The 18347-nt window shown below is 41.5% G+C and overlaps 1 protein-coding gene across 1 annotated transcript in view; it reads right to left on the reverse strand.

Moving 5' to 3' along the window:
• Positions 1-18347, reverse strand: part of ptprz1a (protein tyrosine phosphatase receptor type Z1a) — a gene marked incomplete at its 5' end in the record, with an annotated part of 201377 nt that overhangs the window by 47016 nt on the left and 136014 nt on the right. Inside the window, 9 exons of the mRNA XM_084452851.1 lie at positions 10343-10489; positions 11411-11546; positions 12272-12435; positions 13095-13229; positions 14561-14695; positions 15717-15799; positions 15891-15987; positions 16187-16207; positions 17866-17951. Coding sequence (XP_084308977.1) covers positions 10343-10489; positions 11411-11546; positions 12272-12435; positions 13095-13229; positions 14561-14695; positions 15717-15799; positions 15891-15987; positions 16187-16207; positions 17866-17951 — 1004 coding nt within the window. The remainder of the gene's footprint in view (positions 1-10342; positions 10490-11410; positions 11547-12271; positions 12436-13094; positions 13230-14560; positions 14696-15716; positions 15800-15890; positions 15988-16186; positions 16208-17865; positions 17952-18347) is intronic.

The following is an 18347-nucleotide window of genomic DNA, read 5'->3' on the forward strand; positions in this document are numbered from 1 at the left end:
CCTCTGTGCATGTGTACTGTCTGTTTATGTGTGATCTAGAGGAGGCAGGAGCCTGTAGACATTTAGTGTGTTTATCATCAATGAGACAGCATTCTAAGGAAGAGACTGTCCAGGCTGCAGTACAAGGAGACACCTTAGATTGTACACGTGTGTGCATGTTAATATAAGAGTGTCAGCAGGACTGGGGTTGTTGATGATATGGTTACGAGTTTTACCTCAATACACAAATGTAATTCTCCCGCGCACACAAACACAGAGGACACTGATGCAATGCGATACAATGGGATCAAATGTATCATGACCGAATGTCTGTAGTCCAGGCTAGCTATTTCGGCCATGCTCATTAACTAGCAAGCTACTGTAGTCTAATATTAACCATTAAAGCCAAAATGGCAAGCTAGTTATATAACTTACCTAAAAACGTATCTAGCTAGCTAGCTAATGCTACTAGCTGGCTAGCGTAAGCTAACGTTAACAAACGTAGCTAGGTAGTGCTAGCTAAAACGGCCAGACATCTGTTAAATTGTTTACTGGTGAAAATGCAGGCTATTTTAAATAATTGATTTTATAGCATTATAATGTATAATGTTACCTTAACGTTACCATCAGTTAGGAAGATTGGCAAGCTCGTCGGCAGCTTCAAGTTGCGTTGTAGTTGCTATGCAACCGATCCACAGCAGGCATACACAGTCGATCTATGCACTCTGATACTGATTAACCAATGGGAGTAAGGGATCACAATGATGGACAGCCCGCTAATTAGCATATAAGGAGCGAGCAAAGAAAGAATACATAAATGTGGAAAAGAATGTGCAAATAAATACATAAATAAATAAATGCAAGAAATAATGAATCAAACAATTAATAAATATATAATTGTATACATTTATATAAAATTGTATGTATTTATTTACACATTACTGCATGCATTTATTCATTCATTTATTTATTTTGGTGTATATTTATTCATTCATTTATTTATTGGTCTTTTGTTGAGTCATTTATTTATTTATGTATTTATTTTTTTAATTTTGACAGGTTTGGCCCTCTATATACGCATGCTCAGCCTCTCACTTGCCTATAATATCCGGCTATTTTGAAATATGAAATAATTATGAAAGTATATTTTAACAACTGAAACACAACTGATCAAATGTTTGATTGTGAATGAATTTCAAGTCTCAACAAAGTGTTCTGTTTTCCCCCCTGGACTGTAATCTTAACTTTGTAGTTCGTTCTCATAGATCAGTCTGTTAGAACTACAAATCCCTCCCTGTGTGACATCACTTCCCTGTCTTTCCCCTGAAACTGTCACTTCCTCTTCTCCTGTATAAACCAACGAACCCTATTCACGTTCGGCACTCTTGCCTGGAATCACTTCCGGTGCGAGGGTCCGCTTCTGCAGAATCGTAACATAGAATAAACTATTGTACTTTGTTTAAAACCAGCTTGATCGACCACTCAGCGTGTTCATTGACAATCTAACTAAAATAAGGATAAAAATCCTTTACAATATGGCGACGGTAATGCTCTAAAAGGGAACGACTGCTGGACTTCGGTGTTTTGGGCTGCATTCACGGACGCGTGTCGTCCTTTTCTCAAAGGACGGGGGGAATTCAATCTCGGGGACGCATCTAGTTGGTGCGGTTTTCCCCCGAGACCCGAGGCAGCCTGGAATCTGCTGGAGTCTGGTACGTTGTTTTGAACCTAGTTAAGAGTGGTCCTTTTGTTTGTTCAGCTGTGTGAAAACTTAGACAATAGTGTTTATTCGAGCCGGTGTCGCGCACACGTGTCCTGGTTGTTGTACATGCATTTCTGTACATGCATTTCTGTTCTTAAAGCCGGTTGTTGACCGCGTGCCCGCTTAAAATGCCTAATGTTCTCCCTGCCCTATATATCTAACCAGGGTTAGGTTTTTGTTTGCGACGCATTTTACAGCGTTATCAGTACTGAATAGTGGAGTACTACACAGCGTTATTACTCTCGAAAAGCCTTACACGGAGGTGGCTGTTACACTTCGAGAACTTTTAAACCCCGGGTGATTTGCTTTTGTTAAGTGAGTCGAGTAGGCCTTGTTTTGTTTCATTTTGTTTGTCTTGTCTTGGGATTTCAGATCCTGGGTTTTTGTTTAGTGTTAAACTTCTGTACATGCTACGGTTTGGTTTTGCATTTAAATGTCTGTTTGTGCTGCGTTTTGTGTTTCATGTGAAGCTGAGGCTTCTTCAATGTTTGGTCCATTGTATGTTTGAGTCTACGCCAAGGTAGATCTGTTTTTGTTTTGGGATTTGAGGTCCTGTTTAACTGTTGAAACCCATAGTTATGTTGGGTGTTTTGGGGTTATGCTGGGTTTTGGTTTGTGTACATTTGTGATTGATTTTCGTGCTAGCTGCATTCTAGCTAGGCTACTGTTCTTGTTCTGCTCAAACTAGCTACAAACTAGCTTTCTCCTCTGTTCTATTGTTTCAATGCTAGCTGGTTCGTCCACATGTTGATTTACCCACGTGGTAGTTAGTTCTATCCTCTGTGCAAACGTGGTTAACTTCCTGTTTTGCTGCTTGTGTGAAAAAAAAAGAGACTTCCTGTTCCCTCTTCTCTTCTCGAGGGTCAACCATTTTGGCTTCTGAGGACTGCCATCTTGGGAAAAAAATATATAACAGGATAAAAAAAAAAAAAAGTATCTCTCAGCACAGCAGTAATTTGGTTGACTGAACGTGTTTAGTTTTTTTTCTGTAACTTTTTAATTACATTGTTTGTTCTCATATTTTCTTTTAAAATGGGAGTTATTTTTAGTGCACTGAAGCATGTGTGTGTGAAGTGAAGGGACAGATAGACCCTCTTCCTGTTCTGACCTCTTATCCAAACAAGAGTTTTGTTGTTTCAGGCCATGTCCCTTGTTAAGCAGATGTAAACTCCTTGTTGTGACACCTATCCAAACAGTTTTGTTGGTTCAGGCCACGTCCGTTGTTCCTGTCCAAACGTCCCTTCCTGTTCGACCAACTGTCATCTCTACGGCTGCTACATACCCTTACCCCAAACAGGGATGTCTGAAATAACGCCCCCCCTAGGGTATTACTCTTCTGAGACACCTCCCTCTGGTTCCTCTCCCATTCTAGGGAGAGTGAGAGTGTACGTGACATGGGGGGGGGGGGGGGGGGGGGAGGGTAGAGGTAAGAGAAAAAAGAAAAATCATTCATATTTGCCAATATCTTAGTCTGATACATTTGTCTGACAACCCAATTTTGAGAATTTTGTTTTGTTTAAGATTTCATGTTTTACTGATTTCAGATGCACATTCATTGGTTTTGAGTTTTACAGAGAATTGACGTTCCTGGACTACCGGATAAATGCCAAACCGGTTGGAACCGCAAGTATTTTAAAAATTTGAAATGACTGCCACTGTATTGTCATGTTAACTTAATATGCTCAGATACATATTCTTGAAAAAGAAAAGACATCACTCCAATTTATCAAAACTGCGGTCTATGATTTATTTTGTTATGTTTATGTGCCTCCGGCGCATAATTTCTAAGAATTGGTGTTACCCACAAGAGTGGTGAGAAATTGAAATGTCTTTTATTTTGTCTGTCTTTTATTGTATGTAAACTGCCCATGCAGCTTTGTCTGTGCGTCTGACGGCCCACAGAGATAGCTGCATGGTAAAACAAATGTGTCACGTATCATTTCTGAAGTTTAGTTACAGAGTAGACACAGGCACGGGACAAGAGATGGAGGCTGCCCCAAGAATTGGATACAACCGGGGAAACTGACTTCCCATTTTAAGATGGCCTGACACCTTGGTTCGTGGGGACGCTGGTCAAACGCCTCACCCCCACGTTGCCCAACTGACTGTGGGTAAGAGATAGATATGATCTAGGCTAAATTTAAGAATAGTAACCAAGTGGTTGTCAGACCCAAGGAACCATCACGTCCTAAGCGTGCTCATAATCCTCTGTCCTCAAATGCAGAAATGTGGTTATTGAAATTGAGCTCAACTTATAACACCCATAGTGTTCTTTTGAGAGCGGTTTAGATAAATTATATTTGTTCATGATTTGAGAACCCCATATGAAGCTATTCATTTATTGTTTTGGTATGAGTAATGCATTTTTTCCATTTGTTCACCCTGATTTAAGGGAATTTTTTGTTTTCACCATTAGAGGGCGCTGTTTTACATAATGTGTTGGTGCTCCCTTTCTTTTTAAATGATTATTTTGAATAACAATTTCTTGTTAGAAACAAGGACTCATGGTTTGATGATACGAATATGTTGTTTTATTTTAGGAAATGGCCATAGAATTTCTAAGACCTAAATCTAATTGGTGCGTGAGCAGGTTAATTACCTTGGTCACTTACTAATGATAAATAAACAAAGGCTGCTTGGTAATAGACTACTGCAGAGTCTATCCCTGATTTAGCAGACAACCCTCATTAGACAAAAGCTAGCTCCACTTGACAAGATTACATGGACTGACGAGCCCGACTGGTTTTGACGATGACTAATGCACTCTGTTTAAGTGTTTCTGACTAAAAAGACTTGACTCTGTTAAAAGGACTTGGGTCCTACTCGAAACCAGTGGCAACTACCACTGACGCTGTTTTAGACCTAGTAGCATTGCGCAAGCGATTTTATCCATGTCCTGCATGTTGTGACTATTCATAATTTACATCGCACCTACACACAGCGTGGCTGCTGCTTTAATAAGACTGAACTGTTGACCGTGCATTTCAAAGATGCACTGTTCTTAACTCTGCTTCCTCCTCCAGAAGGCAGAGAGACATGACTCAACATATTGAACGAGATCAATTAAGCCACGCTCAAACCTCTCAGATATTCTCCTCTCACTCTGATTTTGAATGAATGCTCATTTCATAGTTAGCATAACCTATACTGCATATTCCATGCTTTCATTATGTTTTCAAATTAGCACACTGACCAGATCATGTTTCAAAAAAGAGGGGGAGTAAAGGATGTTATCAAGTTAACTGGTTGTTGCTAATGAAACAGACTAGTAGTAGTGAATTGAAGGTAGTGAGGAGGTTGTAGTTGAAGGAAATTAGAAAGTAGTTGAAAGAACGAGATGCAGAGCTGAAGAAGAAATGGTGGCAAAGGCCAAGCTCCTATTGAAACCTCTGATCCTGTGTCCAGTATCCTGTGTCCAGTATGGCTGCTAACTCCGCTGCTAAAAGCTGCGGTCCGGTCCTGTTTTGTCTATGGTGTGTCTCTCATCTGTGGATTCACAGGTCTGCCGACCTGAGAGAGCCGACCTGCATCATTTCCAACCAGGCCAATGGGTTGTGAGCAGAGACCTGAAACCAGAGTGCCCGTTGGCTGGGCCCGTATCAGTTCCTGCTGCTAACTCAGACGTAGCAGAGAGGACTTTGCGGGTACACGCCAGCCACTGCAGGCTGGTTCCAAACCAGGACGAGGCCACCCGGCCTGGGAATTCCAACAACCAGGATGCAATATCCTGTGTCACCACCAGGGCGAAAGCTCACTCTCTGGTCTCAGATGAGGAATCAGACAAAGAGTAATGCCTCATTGCTGTCAGGATGACAACTCTGAGCGCCACTTCAAAAAAAAAAAAACAATCATGGGCCACCACACTGTGGCTTCCTCTGAGGAGGAGCTATTGAAAGAAATGACCTTGCCTGTCACCTCCTTCTCAGGATCGTTATGGCAACGTGGACAAGCGTTTGTCCTATTTGAATGTTGCACTCCACTTGACTGTTGAGTCTATACGGTAGACGAAGATGAATGGAAAATACTACATTCTATATATATATATAAGATTTGAAAGCAACAGAGATTTCCAGGTTATACTGTTGAAACTGTGACTGGAGTTTAGTTTAGAGTGGGTATAGAAGTATTGAAAATTCATAATTATAAAGTTGATCTTTGTAGAGCTGTTCCAGACTATTCTCAGGGGACTGTGTTTAACTGTGTTTAACTGCTATGCACCTAACTACATCAACCAAGTATCAAAATGAAGCCTAACAGAATTGCATCCACAGGGCTGAACTTGAAAAGCGAGTTAAACAATTTGAAGTGACCTCTTCAATACATCACAGCATGTATTAATATTTTCAGATACAACACATAGATTAGGACAAATTAGTGTTTAAGCAGATTTATGAGATGTGGAATTAAGGTTCAGAGAGCCATTCCAAATGGCGTATTTTTGAGCTATAGGGAAATAGCGTATTCAACTTTAAATTGCAACAGTGTCATATGAATGTTATCTTGCTCATGTAATGTCCAGGATTAAGAAGATTGATCACACTCAAATGCAGGGAATTCATCAGCAATCAAACTAGACACCATAGAGCTGTCTCGAATTTTCTATTTAGTTTCAGTATATTATTTCTCTCATGAACGCATGACACATTATCGCACAATACCAAGTAATTTCAGCCTTAGCTACAGAAGTAAATTACATGGAAAAGATTGTGCTACAAAATAGACTTCCCTTAGAGATAATACTGGCTATATCTGCTGTTCGGTTAGTTCAGATCCCAATGCTACATTGAGTTCCATGAAGCAAACGATAAAGGTATTCAGATCTTAGATAATGTTCCTAAATGGAATGCTTTTGCAAGTCCTGGATATTCTCAAATATGTGTGTTTTCAGTTGTATGTTCTTCATCGTTATTATTTTTTAAATATTCTTAAGTGTATGTTTAAATGCTGTTCCAGATATGCCTATGCTGCCTAAATAATAATAGAAAAAGTTAAATTTACTATTAATTCAATTCAAGATCTTGATGATGTCTGTGCCATTGACATTGACTATTTGGAATATTTTGATACATAATCTGTTGGTTCTAATTTGAATTTAAGGGTTTTCTTCTAAAACAAATAGGGTTTTTCCCACTCAGTCATGAATATATGATGTCTTAGATTAATAATCATGGTATCTTTTTACCTTGCTTATGCCAAATTAAGGTGAGGAGTTTTGGTAAGTGATTGCATATGAGAAGAAAATGATCTTGGTGGGTTAAATAACTTGAGTTTGTTAAATCTTTATTGAGCTCCACCTGGTGGAGAAATAGATTACTTCCTTTCCATATGTGTAGAATAGGGTTTTTTGCCAAAGATGTTGGATTATTTTTATGATAGGCCTATTTTATAATTTGATTTCACATTGTTGATTCTTTCATTTCTATTATAGTTGTGGATATTTAATCCACAAAGTGGGGAATTGTGAATGAATTTCAAGTCTCAACAAAGTGTTCTGTTTTCCCCCCTGGACTGTAATCTTAACTTTGTAGTTCGTTCTCATAGATCAGTCTGTTAGAACTACAAATCCCTCCCTGTGTGACATCACTTCCCTGTCTTTCCCCTGAAACTGTCACTTCCTCTTCTCCTGTATAAACCAACGAACCCTATTCACGTTCGGCACTCTTGCCTGGAATCACTTCCGGTGCGAGGGTCCGCTTCTGCAGAATCGTAACATAGAATAAACTATTGTACTTTGTTTAAAACCAGCTGGATCGACCACTCAGCGTGTTCATTGACAATCTAACTAAAATAAGGATAAAAATCCTTTACATGATCCATGCCGTTCAGTTATCAGCACAACAGAGTAGTCTAATGTAGGCATAGGATAGGCTATAATCAAAGTCCTTTTCTCCGATATAACAATAATAAACTATTTAAACAGATTTAAAAAATAATAAGAATAATTTCACTACAATACCCTACTTACCCATGGTTTAAGCACTGTTGACACATGAGTAGGCTATAGGCCTACAATCAGGCCTACTGTATAGTAATTGTCCTCGGCTTATTAGCCTATAGCCTAGGCTACATTTAATTTTATAATTAATTTCAATTATATTTATAGTAATATATGTTTATTGCTGGGTTTGTGAAAACCATTACTAGTAGGCTACACCACGCTGCCCGTGTCACATGGTTGCAGATAATATATATGTGACCGCCGCTGGTAATTTGGTCCTCAACTAGGCATTTTCATTTTTCAGTTTATTACAGATTATGAAAGTGCACATTGTAAGCTTTCAAATGAGCTCTCATACATTGAAATCTGAACATAATTGAAGAAGATATGCTTATTTGAATGCTAGTACTGCCAAATCAACTTAGCTGAGAAATCTCCCTCCAAAGTTCTCCAACATTTTCACACCTCTGACTGCCAGGTAATGGGCGTGAACAATAGCCTGGTAACCCCACCCCCAGCCACTCCCCCACTGGACGATCTGTCATTATCTGTCAGAGTGGCTGTCAACTTGGGGTATTACCTGAGAGTGGCAGCCGAGTGGGGTGCTCTCTCACTGATGACCCCACACTCTTTGAGTCAGTATTAATCTTGTGTTGTGAATGCAGTTAAGAACAATATAAGATGAAGTTCAAATTTAACGTTCTTTATTGTCACATACATGATATAAAGTACAAGCATAAGTAGTTAAGTGTACAAAAAAAGGCAACAGTCTAAGTGTTAAAGTGTACAGTCAGTTGTATGTTGTATAGACAAGGTGCATAGTGTTCATTGTGATCAAGTGTACAACAAAGTAATAACAGTCCCCAGCTCAATACTCAAGGTAATGACAACAGTACTCAGCTCAGTATTCAATATTCGAACAATGCAGTCTGTGCAAGTGTGGGCAAGTCTGTGCAAGAGAACAAGCAACGCTTCAGTATACAAACAGGAAAAGGCTGTGGCCTTTCTCCTGCAGTGCTGTCCGTCCTGATGATCTGCAGTGAATCTACAAGCGGACAGTCTTGTTCTGAGCTGCTGTGGAGTTTGGCGGGGGACATGTGACGTCTCGTCCCTCATCAGAACAGAACTCTCTGATCTTGTCAAAGAGATACGTCTGTCTGGCCATGTCCAGTCCGGGTGGGGCTTGCACAAGAAGACCTTCTCTGGGGGGCAGGACATCAGGCTTGCGCAGCAGCTGAAACTCGACTGCCGTTGCATCACGGTGTTCTCTGGCCACAACCATGCCAGGTCTCTCAGCATCAAAACTGCAATAGAATAGAAGGAAGAAAGTACATTCAACTATTGCCCACAGTACTGGCACTCCATATAGATAAAATAGTACCAGAATGTGTTGATTAAATAGACTAGCTGGCTAGTTTAGGAACAAAGGGCTAGCTCAGCTAACTAGCATGTTAGCTAACGTTAGCTAGCTAGCCTTTGTTATGCTAGCTAGACTTAGTCACTTGTTTAGAAAGGAGCTACTGCTAAACGACTAACGTTAATGTAATGTAAACAGCACAGATAGTATAAAGATCAGCTTACCCCAAAACAGGCAGAATGCTTGGCGGTGGTGTGAATCTGGTACCTCGTTCGCGTTCGCTTGGTAGCAGCTTGCTTTGCTGATACAGTCATCTCTGTATCACAGGTCATCAAGAATAAAACTCCGTGTACGAACGAGTCCTGCTCTGCTGGAGTTTAAGCTGCTCTTAAAACTCTTTCCATGTCCTGGATGCCATCCCCGTCTTCTCTTTAACAAAAGCTGTAGCATCCATGGTTAAACTTGGAACTGAATGTAAACAAAGCCGGCGTGTTGTTTGGGAAGGGTGGGGGCGGAGAACCCGGAAGCAATAGCCAATGAAACCAAATCATGCTAATCGATCTGCCCGCCCCCAAGCCCGGCTCGAAATCAGCTAAAAACGAGCTTAGTTTGCAGACTAATTATACGTATTTCATGAACCTAAAACTGTTGTCTGTTATAGTAAGTGGGTTCTTCACAACTTCAACTTTGGTAATACAAAATAAAACAAAAAACGAAAAAAAACGTTTTTTTATGTATTTTGCCCTCTAGCGCATTTCGGGGTTTGCCGAGTTGCGGACCAAATCACCAGCCGCTGTCACATATGTTATTATGACACGGGAGAAATTAGAGCTACTATAGCTGTTCTAGCAAAGTTGCTATGAGGACTTATATTTTGATTTAGAAAAATATTTTTCAGTTTCTAACTAAATGTAGAATGTCCCCCAGTTAAGGGTGGTGGTGGGGTTCTGACACTTCATAGTTTGTTTAAATAAAAACATACAGGATGATGAGGAGGAGGAATTATACTTCATAATTAATGATAATAATAATAATAATAATAATAATATATATAAACAGCAATTCTGATGCGTTGAAAGCACAGCAATTGCAATGCCAATTAATATTAGGCTAAAGAAATGACATTTCCCCTCAGTTTAAACCGTTTTGAACCGACTTCCGAAGCTCCGCCCACTTCCGAATATGAATACGAATAATTAGGTGTCAAATACAAATACAAATAGTGGGCTCCCAGCACACCCCTAGTTAGGGTTAGTGTTAAACCTAACCCTAGCCATGACAGGTTATAAGAGGCTAAAGCCTGTACCTTAAACTGCTTCTCCAGTGGCATCCTGCCGGAGAGTCCAGGGGTCAAGAGGTCGTTGACATAGCTGTGAATGTGGCTAGACGCCACCTCTGTCTCTCCGCTCAGAATGGCCTCCACCAGGGCATCGTGAATGAACACGTATTGTTCCTGGATGAGTGGAGGGAACAGGGAAATAATACGCTCAGGAATGCACCATCCCACCACATCAATGTTACTCAATATAACTACATACTTTACTTCAGACTCTGACGGCGTCACGTTTCTGATTGAAAGCTGAAATATTGTACTTGTGTTGGCAACATGATCTCAAGAACATATGAAGAAATGTGTTTGAGTATGTTTAAAGCAATACATCGCGATATTTGGACCTTTACAAACATGTCTGCTGCTAATTCTCCAATTAGATTTACTAAAAGTAAGATGAATCGTCCAGTCTACTCAGAAAGATAATACATTGACATTTATTACCTCTTAAAACTCGCGCCCCCGGGACGCAGAGCATTCAGTCGAAGTGCGCATGCGCAACGTTGTGCTTAAACAACACAGTAGTAGTTACTATTCCGGCGTCTATGGATATCATGCATGGATGTATTAATAGAACATGCAATGATATAATGGCGGAGGTGAGAAAACTGAAGCGAAATATCACGGAGGAAGCCAGAAAAAGAAAAAGACCTGATCACAAAATCTGATAACTTTACGAAAGTGCACTTACAGAGCAGAGCCTGTGGGGGCGCAGTTCCGAGAAAACCAGAGAAAACGCTATGTATTGCTTTAAACTGAGTCTTAAGGCCACCTTTTGAATATGTTGCACAACATCTTGTCGTTGACAGAATTTAATATTTGGGTAACCTTGGTGCGACATCGCACTTTATCTCTTCATCAAAAAGTACGCAGAAATCAGTTTCTCAGTTCTGCAACAAATATCATCTTCCAAACAACCAGCCAACCCTGTGCAACAATGCATGACATAACATTTAGAAGTGTGGCATGCTCTAATTCAACATGGGTAGCGATAAACTGGCCTCTAGCCTCAGTAACAGTTTGAATGACCTTTCGACCTCTCACCTCGGTCTGAACCAGGTAGTTCCTCTGCGTGCGGATGTGTTTGAGGAAGCCCATGATGTTCACACTGTTTTCTTCTTTGATCTGCTTCAGCATGCTGTCCAACACAATGTATGTGCCAGTTCTGCCTACGCCGGCACTGAAACCACACGTGAATAATACAGGCTTTTATTAGTGCATACTACAGGCTTTTACTAGTGCATACTACAGGCTTTTACTAGTGCATACTACAGGCTTTTACTAGTGCATACTACAGGCTTTTACTAGTGCATACTACAGGCTTTTACTAGTACACACTACAGGCTTTTACTAGTACACACTACAGGCTTTTACTAGTGCATAATACAGGTTTTTACTAGTGTATACTACAGGCTTTTACTAGTGCATACTACAGGCTTTTACTAGTGCATAATACAGGTTTTTACTAGTGCATACTACAGGCTTTTACTAGTGCATACTACAGGCTTTTACTAGTGCATAATACAGGTTTTTACTAGTGCATACTACAGGCTTTTACTAGTACACACTACAGGCTTTTACTAGTACATACTACAGGCTTTTACTAGTGCAGTGATGAGATGTGTTTTTGTCTTCTTTTTTTTCCTTTTTCTTTTTTTTTACAGTAATAGCACCTTTGCAAACTTGAATCCTGGTGTTTTGTTCTAACTGGTGTGTGTTCTAACACACCTGCTAGTACACTCCCGCTAACACACCTGATAGTGCACTAACACACCAGCTAGTACACTCCCGCTAACACACCTGCTAGTATACTCCCACTAACACACCTGCTAGTACTTAAAGTTCTATAAACAGCATATAAATGAATGACTGCATTGTACAGGTCCTAAATCTATCGCAACCCACCTGCAGTGCACTACAATAGGCCCCATGTGGTCTGTCCTGGCCTTGGAGGACTTCAGAACAAATGTGAGCACAGGGAGTGCGTACTCCGGCACCCCCATGTCTGGCCACTGGGTGTAGTGGTACTGGATCACCACACGCTCACTGCTCCGGCCCTTCTGAGATCCCTGCCCATCAGAGGAGGGACATGGGAACGTATTACCTCCGCCACCAGTGACAGCTGGGCCAGAAGGAATGTTGTCGGTGGCGTGTGTACATCCATCTGGACGTGCGTACGTCTGTCAGCAGGATTACACAGAAACTCCTGCTCCAATTTTCCAACCAAACTTGGTGGAAGGGTGTAGCACGGGCCACCTGAACCCATTACATTTTGGAGTGGATCCGAATTATGGGGCGGGCCACGTGTCACACAAAAACGGCTGGCCATTCACTTCCATTCATTTGTTGGACTAGGATTACCGCAAAAACTACCAGACCGCTTTTTATGATACTCAGTGTAGGGGTGTACTGTAGCATGGGCCAATTTAGAACCCATTCAATTTTGACGTGCACAGAGCCACAAAATGCATTCAGAGGTGGAGGTCTGTGCTCTCTGAGCACCATTTCTAGTTCTACATTGGATTGTAGAAGCAATACACAAAAAAATAGACTTGCAATAGGAGTCAATGCAGAGATATCTTATGTTAGAGATGACAAAAAAATATTGTATAACCTTTGACGCATTTCACAACCATGTTAACCAAGCTGTGCTACCATTCTATGGCAAACATGAACTTGAGAGGCATGCGGGGTTCTGAGTACTGATTGATGGGTCCACTACTCTGACCTTTTTGAGGCGGGTGTTCCTGAGGGTGAAGGTCCTCTGGGTGTAGTAGGCCAGGACTTGGCTGCTCTGCTCGGTCACCAGGAAACCGCCGTACTCCTCCTGGCTCTCTAGCGGCCAGTACTGGTCACACTTCCTCTGGGGAACGCAATATACCCATCACCCAATGCTTGTAACACCCATGGAACATAATAAACCCTATGGGGACAACAAATAAAGTGAACTTGAACTTGAATTTGACACATTAACCATCAGATCACCAGACACAATACTGCATCCATTTTCAGTCCAACAACAATTTTATATCCTTTAGAATTAATCCAGAATAATCCCGATCTCTCAATAAATCTGTTGATAATCCAATTTCCCTAAGTGAGGATGCCATCCACCCCCCGAGGAGCAGACGGACTGAAGACGGTCCCGAGCTCTCCGAACTGTCCCTACCAGGCTGTCTGTCTCTACCAGGCTGTCTCTCTCTACCAGGCTGTCTGTCTCTACCAGGCTGTCTCTCTCTACCAGGCTGTCTCTCTCTACCAGGCTGTCTCTCTCTACCAGGCTGTCTGTCCCTACCAGGCTGTCTCTCCCTACCAGGCTGTCTGTCCCTACCAGGCTGTCTCTCTCTACCAGGCTGTCTGTCTCTACCAGGCTGTCTGTCTCTACCAGGCTGTCTGTCCCTACCAGGCTGTCTCACTCTACCAGGCTGTCTCTCTCTACCAGGCTGTCCCTACCAGGCTGTCTGTCCCTACCAGGCTGTCTGTCCCTACCAGGCTGTCTCTCTCTACCAGGCTGTCTGTCCCTACCAGGCTGTCTCTCTCTACCAGGCTGTCTCTCTCTACCAGGCTGTCTCTCTCTACCAGGCTGTCTGTCTCTACCAGGCTGTCTCTACCAGGCTGTCTGTCCCTACCAGGCTGTCTCTCTCTACCTGTCTGTCCCTACCAGGCTGTCTGTCTCTACCAGGCTGTCTGTCCCTACCAGGCTGTCTCTCTCTACCTGTCTGTCTCTACCAGGCTGTCTGTCCCTACCAGGCTGTCTCTCTCTACCAGGCTGTCTGTCCCTACCAGGCTGTCTCTCTCTACCAGGCTGTCTCTCTACCAGGCTGTCCCTACCAGGCTGTCTGTCTCTACCAGGCTGTCTCTCTCTACCAGGCTGTCTCTCTCTACCAGGCTGTCTGTCCCTACCAGGCTGTCTCTCCCTACCAGGCTGTCTGTCTCTACCAGGCTGTCTGTTTCTACCAGGCTGTCTGTCCCTACCAGGCTGTCTCTCCCTACCAGGCTGTCTGTCTCTACCAGGCTGTCTCTCTCTACCAGGCTGTCTGTCCCTACCAGGCTGTCTCTCTCTACCAGGCTGTCTGTCCCTACCAGGCTGTCTGTCCCTACCAGGCTGTCTGTCCCTACCAGGCTGTCTGTCTCTACCAGACACCCAGACTTTATTGAAGTGAGGCTGTGGGTGAGGTGGGTGAAGCCTCTCACCCGGCCCTTCTCCACCAGGTTGGTGATCATGACGATGACGCCCACGTTCTGCTCCCACACCATCCTCCAGAAGTCGTGTGTGCTTGACTTGAGGGGCCCCTGGGCCGCGATGTAGGCTCTGGGGCTGTTAACGCCCTGCAGAGAGGCCGGGAGGGAACCAGGGAAGCTGTGTGTCATTCTAATCACATTTATGGAGAGCAACAGTTCTTTACAGAAGAATTAAGTAAATCGAAATTGAAAATTAAATAATCCACATAGGTATTCTTAAAGGGATATTCTGGAATTTTTTAACTAAATAAAATATAAATTCCACAAACCAGAATGGATTAAAAGATAGTTTGAATTCAAAACGGATGATAAATAGACGCAAAAGAATCCCAGAGAGACTTTACTCATATTTAATTTGTTTTTGGGTGCGCTTTGGGTGTTTGGGGTTGTTTTTTGGACAGGCTAACGTGACTTCATTGTGTTGCACTAGCATTAGCACTAGCATTAGCACTAGCATTAGCATTAGCACTAGCATTAGCCACCAGTGGAAAACGGAACGACCCAAAGGTATCTACAGCATGGAATTAACTGAAAATGATCTCTATCAGTCAAAAACATCATAGGTAAGTCAAAGTTGAAAATTAGAATATCCCTTTAAATTCCATTCTGACTTGCACAGGTTTCTCTTGCAAAATATATTTTTAAATTGCTGTGAAAATAAAACTATAAATGAAAGATTAAATAACAAATGGACTGTATCATTTGACTCATTTGACAAATAAAAATATCCATTGTGCACATTTAGAATCGGATGGAATATTGTATTTTGTAAGCAGGGCCCCTTTTACCAAATAAATATATGTCTCAAAGGGACTCCCAGCTTAAAGGTGAAATGATTAAGGGAGGCTGTGGCTCAGTGGTAGTTCGGGTCAGCCTATGATTGTAGGGTCGGTGGTTTGAATTCTGGCTCCTCCTGTCCACATGTCAAAGTGTCCTTGGGCAATACACTGAACCCCAAATTTCTCCCAATGGCTGGCACCTTGCATTGCAGATGCTGCCATTGGTGTGTGAATATGTGCGTGAATGAGAGGCCATTGTAAAGCATTTTGGATAAAAACGCAATATAAGTGCAGTCCATTTATCATGTACCAAATAAAAAAAAACTTACATCCACATAATTGGCATTAATGTAATCTCCAGTCTTCCCATCTTTATCAGTCTGGGGCGAGAGTCTCACTCGACTGTGGTCATCTAAGAAGAGACAAAGAAAGATGCTAGGACTCAAAACTCTGATGAATATGAATTGACTAGGTGATTAGTGCTATTCATGCTAGTCACTCACATGCCAGGATGTTGATGTAGCGGTTCTTGCTCTTGTTGTCTGGATGGTTAGAGCTGTCTGTAGTAATGCCCAGGCCCACCGCACACACCTGGACCTCCTGCACACACATCAGAATGCTCAACAACATCCCTAGAATACCAGCATCCTACGCTACACCAACACAAACAAACAAAGTGTCAACGAACACAAAAGCATAACAAAGCATTGCCGGTTTGTGGCACAGCCTGTATGGACACAAGGCTGCTGCTAGTCACAGTAATGTCTGCTGGAATAAGGAAAGCAGATAAGTGTCTTACCTCGTAGCACTCTTTCAGAATCTAAAGGTGGGAGTGTGATTGCAGAAAGCAATGGTCCATTACACAGTGAATAAACAACAACAAACAACAACATATTACAAGACAGAATGTTAGACGGGTACATTTCAATTTATGGACAGTGTTCCATCTGTTTGATCGCATGAAGCTTCAGATTAAGAGGGAAGGCCTGGATTCAGACAGGATGGAGGGCCTCACTATCCTTACATCTCAAATGGTCCTTAGAATTTCTATGCAAACGGTAAAAACTGTTAAATCTTAATGACAGTATGTCATTTATAAAATGTAAACTTAATATGTATAAAGAAGCTCCCAAAAACTCACAATTTTCAATTTACATTTCAAAAATAGTGTTAAACAAGTATCTGCATTTATACCACCCATTTCAGCAATAACTGCATTTCATATTGACTATATATCTTTCTTCGGGCACATGGTTACTCTAAGCGAGATTTAAATAAGTCTTTTAAAAGAAGCCATGCGTGACTGATGCTGCTATATCTCTATGTGAGACAGAAGAGTTTTGTGACAAAACGCACCACAGGAATCTCACATGCTGACAATAAAGTATGACTAGTTCACATGCTGACTATAACATGACTAGTTCACATGCTGACTATAACATGACTAGTTCACATGCTGACTATAACATATGACTAGTTCACATGCTGACTATAACATGACTAGTTCACATGCTGACTATAACATATGACTAGTTCACATGCTGACTATAACATATGAGTTCACATGCTGACTATAACATGACTAGTTCACATGCTGACTATAACATGACTAGTTCACATGCTGACTATAACATATGACTAGTTCACATGCTGACTATAACATGACTAGTTCACATGCTGACTATAACATGACTAGTTCACATGCTGACTATAACATATGACTAGTTCACATGCTGACTATAACATGACTAGTTCACATGCTGACTATAACATGACTAGTTCACATGCTGACTATAACATATGACTAGTTCACATGCTGACTATAACATGACTAGTTCACATGCTGACTATAACATATGACTAGTTCACATGCTGACTATAACATATGACTAGTTCACATGCTGACTATAACATATGAGTTCACATGCTGACTATAACATGACTAGTTCACATGCTAACTATAACATATGACTAGTTCACATGCTGACTATAACATATGAGTTCACATGCTGACTATAACATGACTAGTTCACATGCTGACTATAACATATGAGTTCACATGCTGACTGTAAGCCACACTTGCATGAAGTGTTATAAAACAACTGACACAGAAGACTTTAGCGTTTCTGTGTTTCACGGTCATTGACCTCTCATAGAACAGTCTTCTGCTGAGTTCCATTCCACTTCCTATCCCCTTACCTTAAACACTTCTTATCTGAAAAGATGGCAAGGATGAAGGAATGAGGAATGGCTCCTGTTCTATGGGAATGCAAATTAAGGTGATAACCACCATGCTAAAACTCATCTGATTCAATTTTGGATGCTTTTATCCAAAGTGACTTAAGTACGTTTCTCTAGAGCCTTCAATAAGCCAATAAACCATGTTTCAGAGATGCCTTGTGGAATAGGACCCAGGGTGGCTATGGAAACCATGTGTACAGCAGGTTCTGTTGTGAGAGTAGTGACGTGTGACTGCACCTCAAACTCTCTGGAGAAGGCGTTGGTGTCGTGAAGCTCTGACACGCACTTGACAAAATGCTTCACTGGGACCGCTTCGTGCTCATCTAAAAACGCCAATAAAAGAAAAGGAAAAAGAGACTGATATCAGCGCTGTATAAGATATGGGCATTTATGGGACACGGGTACAGGTTTGGAGGATATCAATCACTGAATTATGACCGGTGTGCACATCTTATCCACATGCTTTAAGCAACAGCAATTAGGCATACAGGCCTAGTGGTAAATAAGAGAATAAAGTTGAGTTATGCCAGAAATATCTATATATCAATCGATCAATCAAATCCTTTATTTAACCAGATAGGCATTATTGAGATTAAAATCTCTTTTTCAAGAGCCATCTGGCCAAGAAGGCAGCAGAAACAAAGTTAGAGCAATACAAGAAACATAACAGACAATACAGAGGCATACTTTCACAGCAAGAATCAGTTGTAGGGCAAGTT

This window comes from Borostomias antarcticus (assembly GCF_949987555.1).
Source record: "Borostomias antarcticus genome assembly, chromosome: 18".
Lineage (NCBI taxonomy): Eukaryota > Metazoa > Chordata > Actinopteri > Stomiiformes > Stomiidae > Borostomias > Borostomias antarcticus.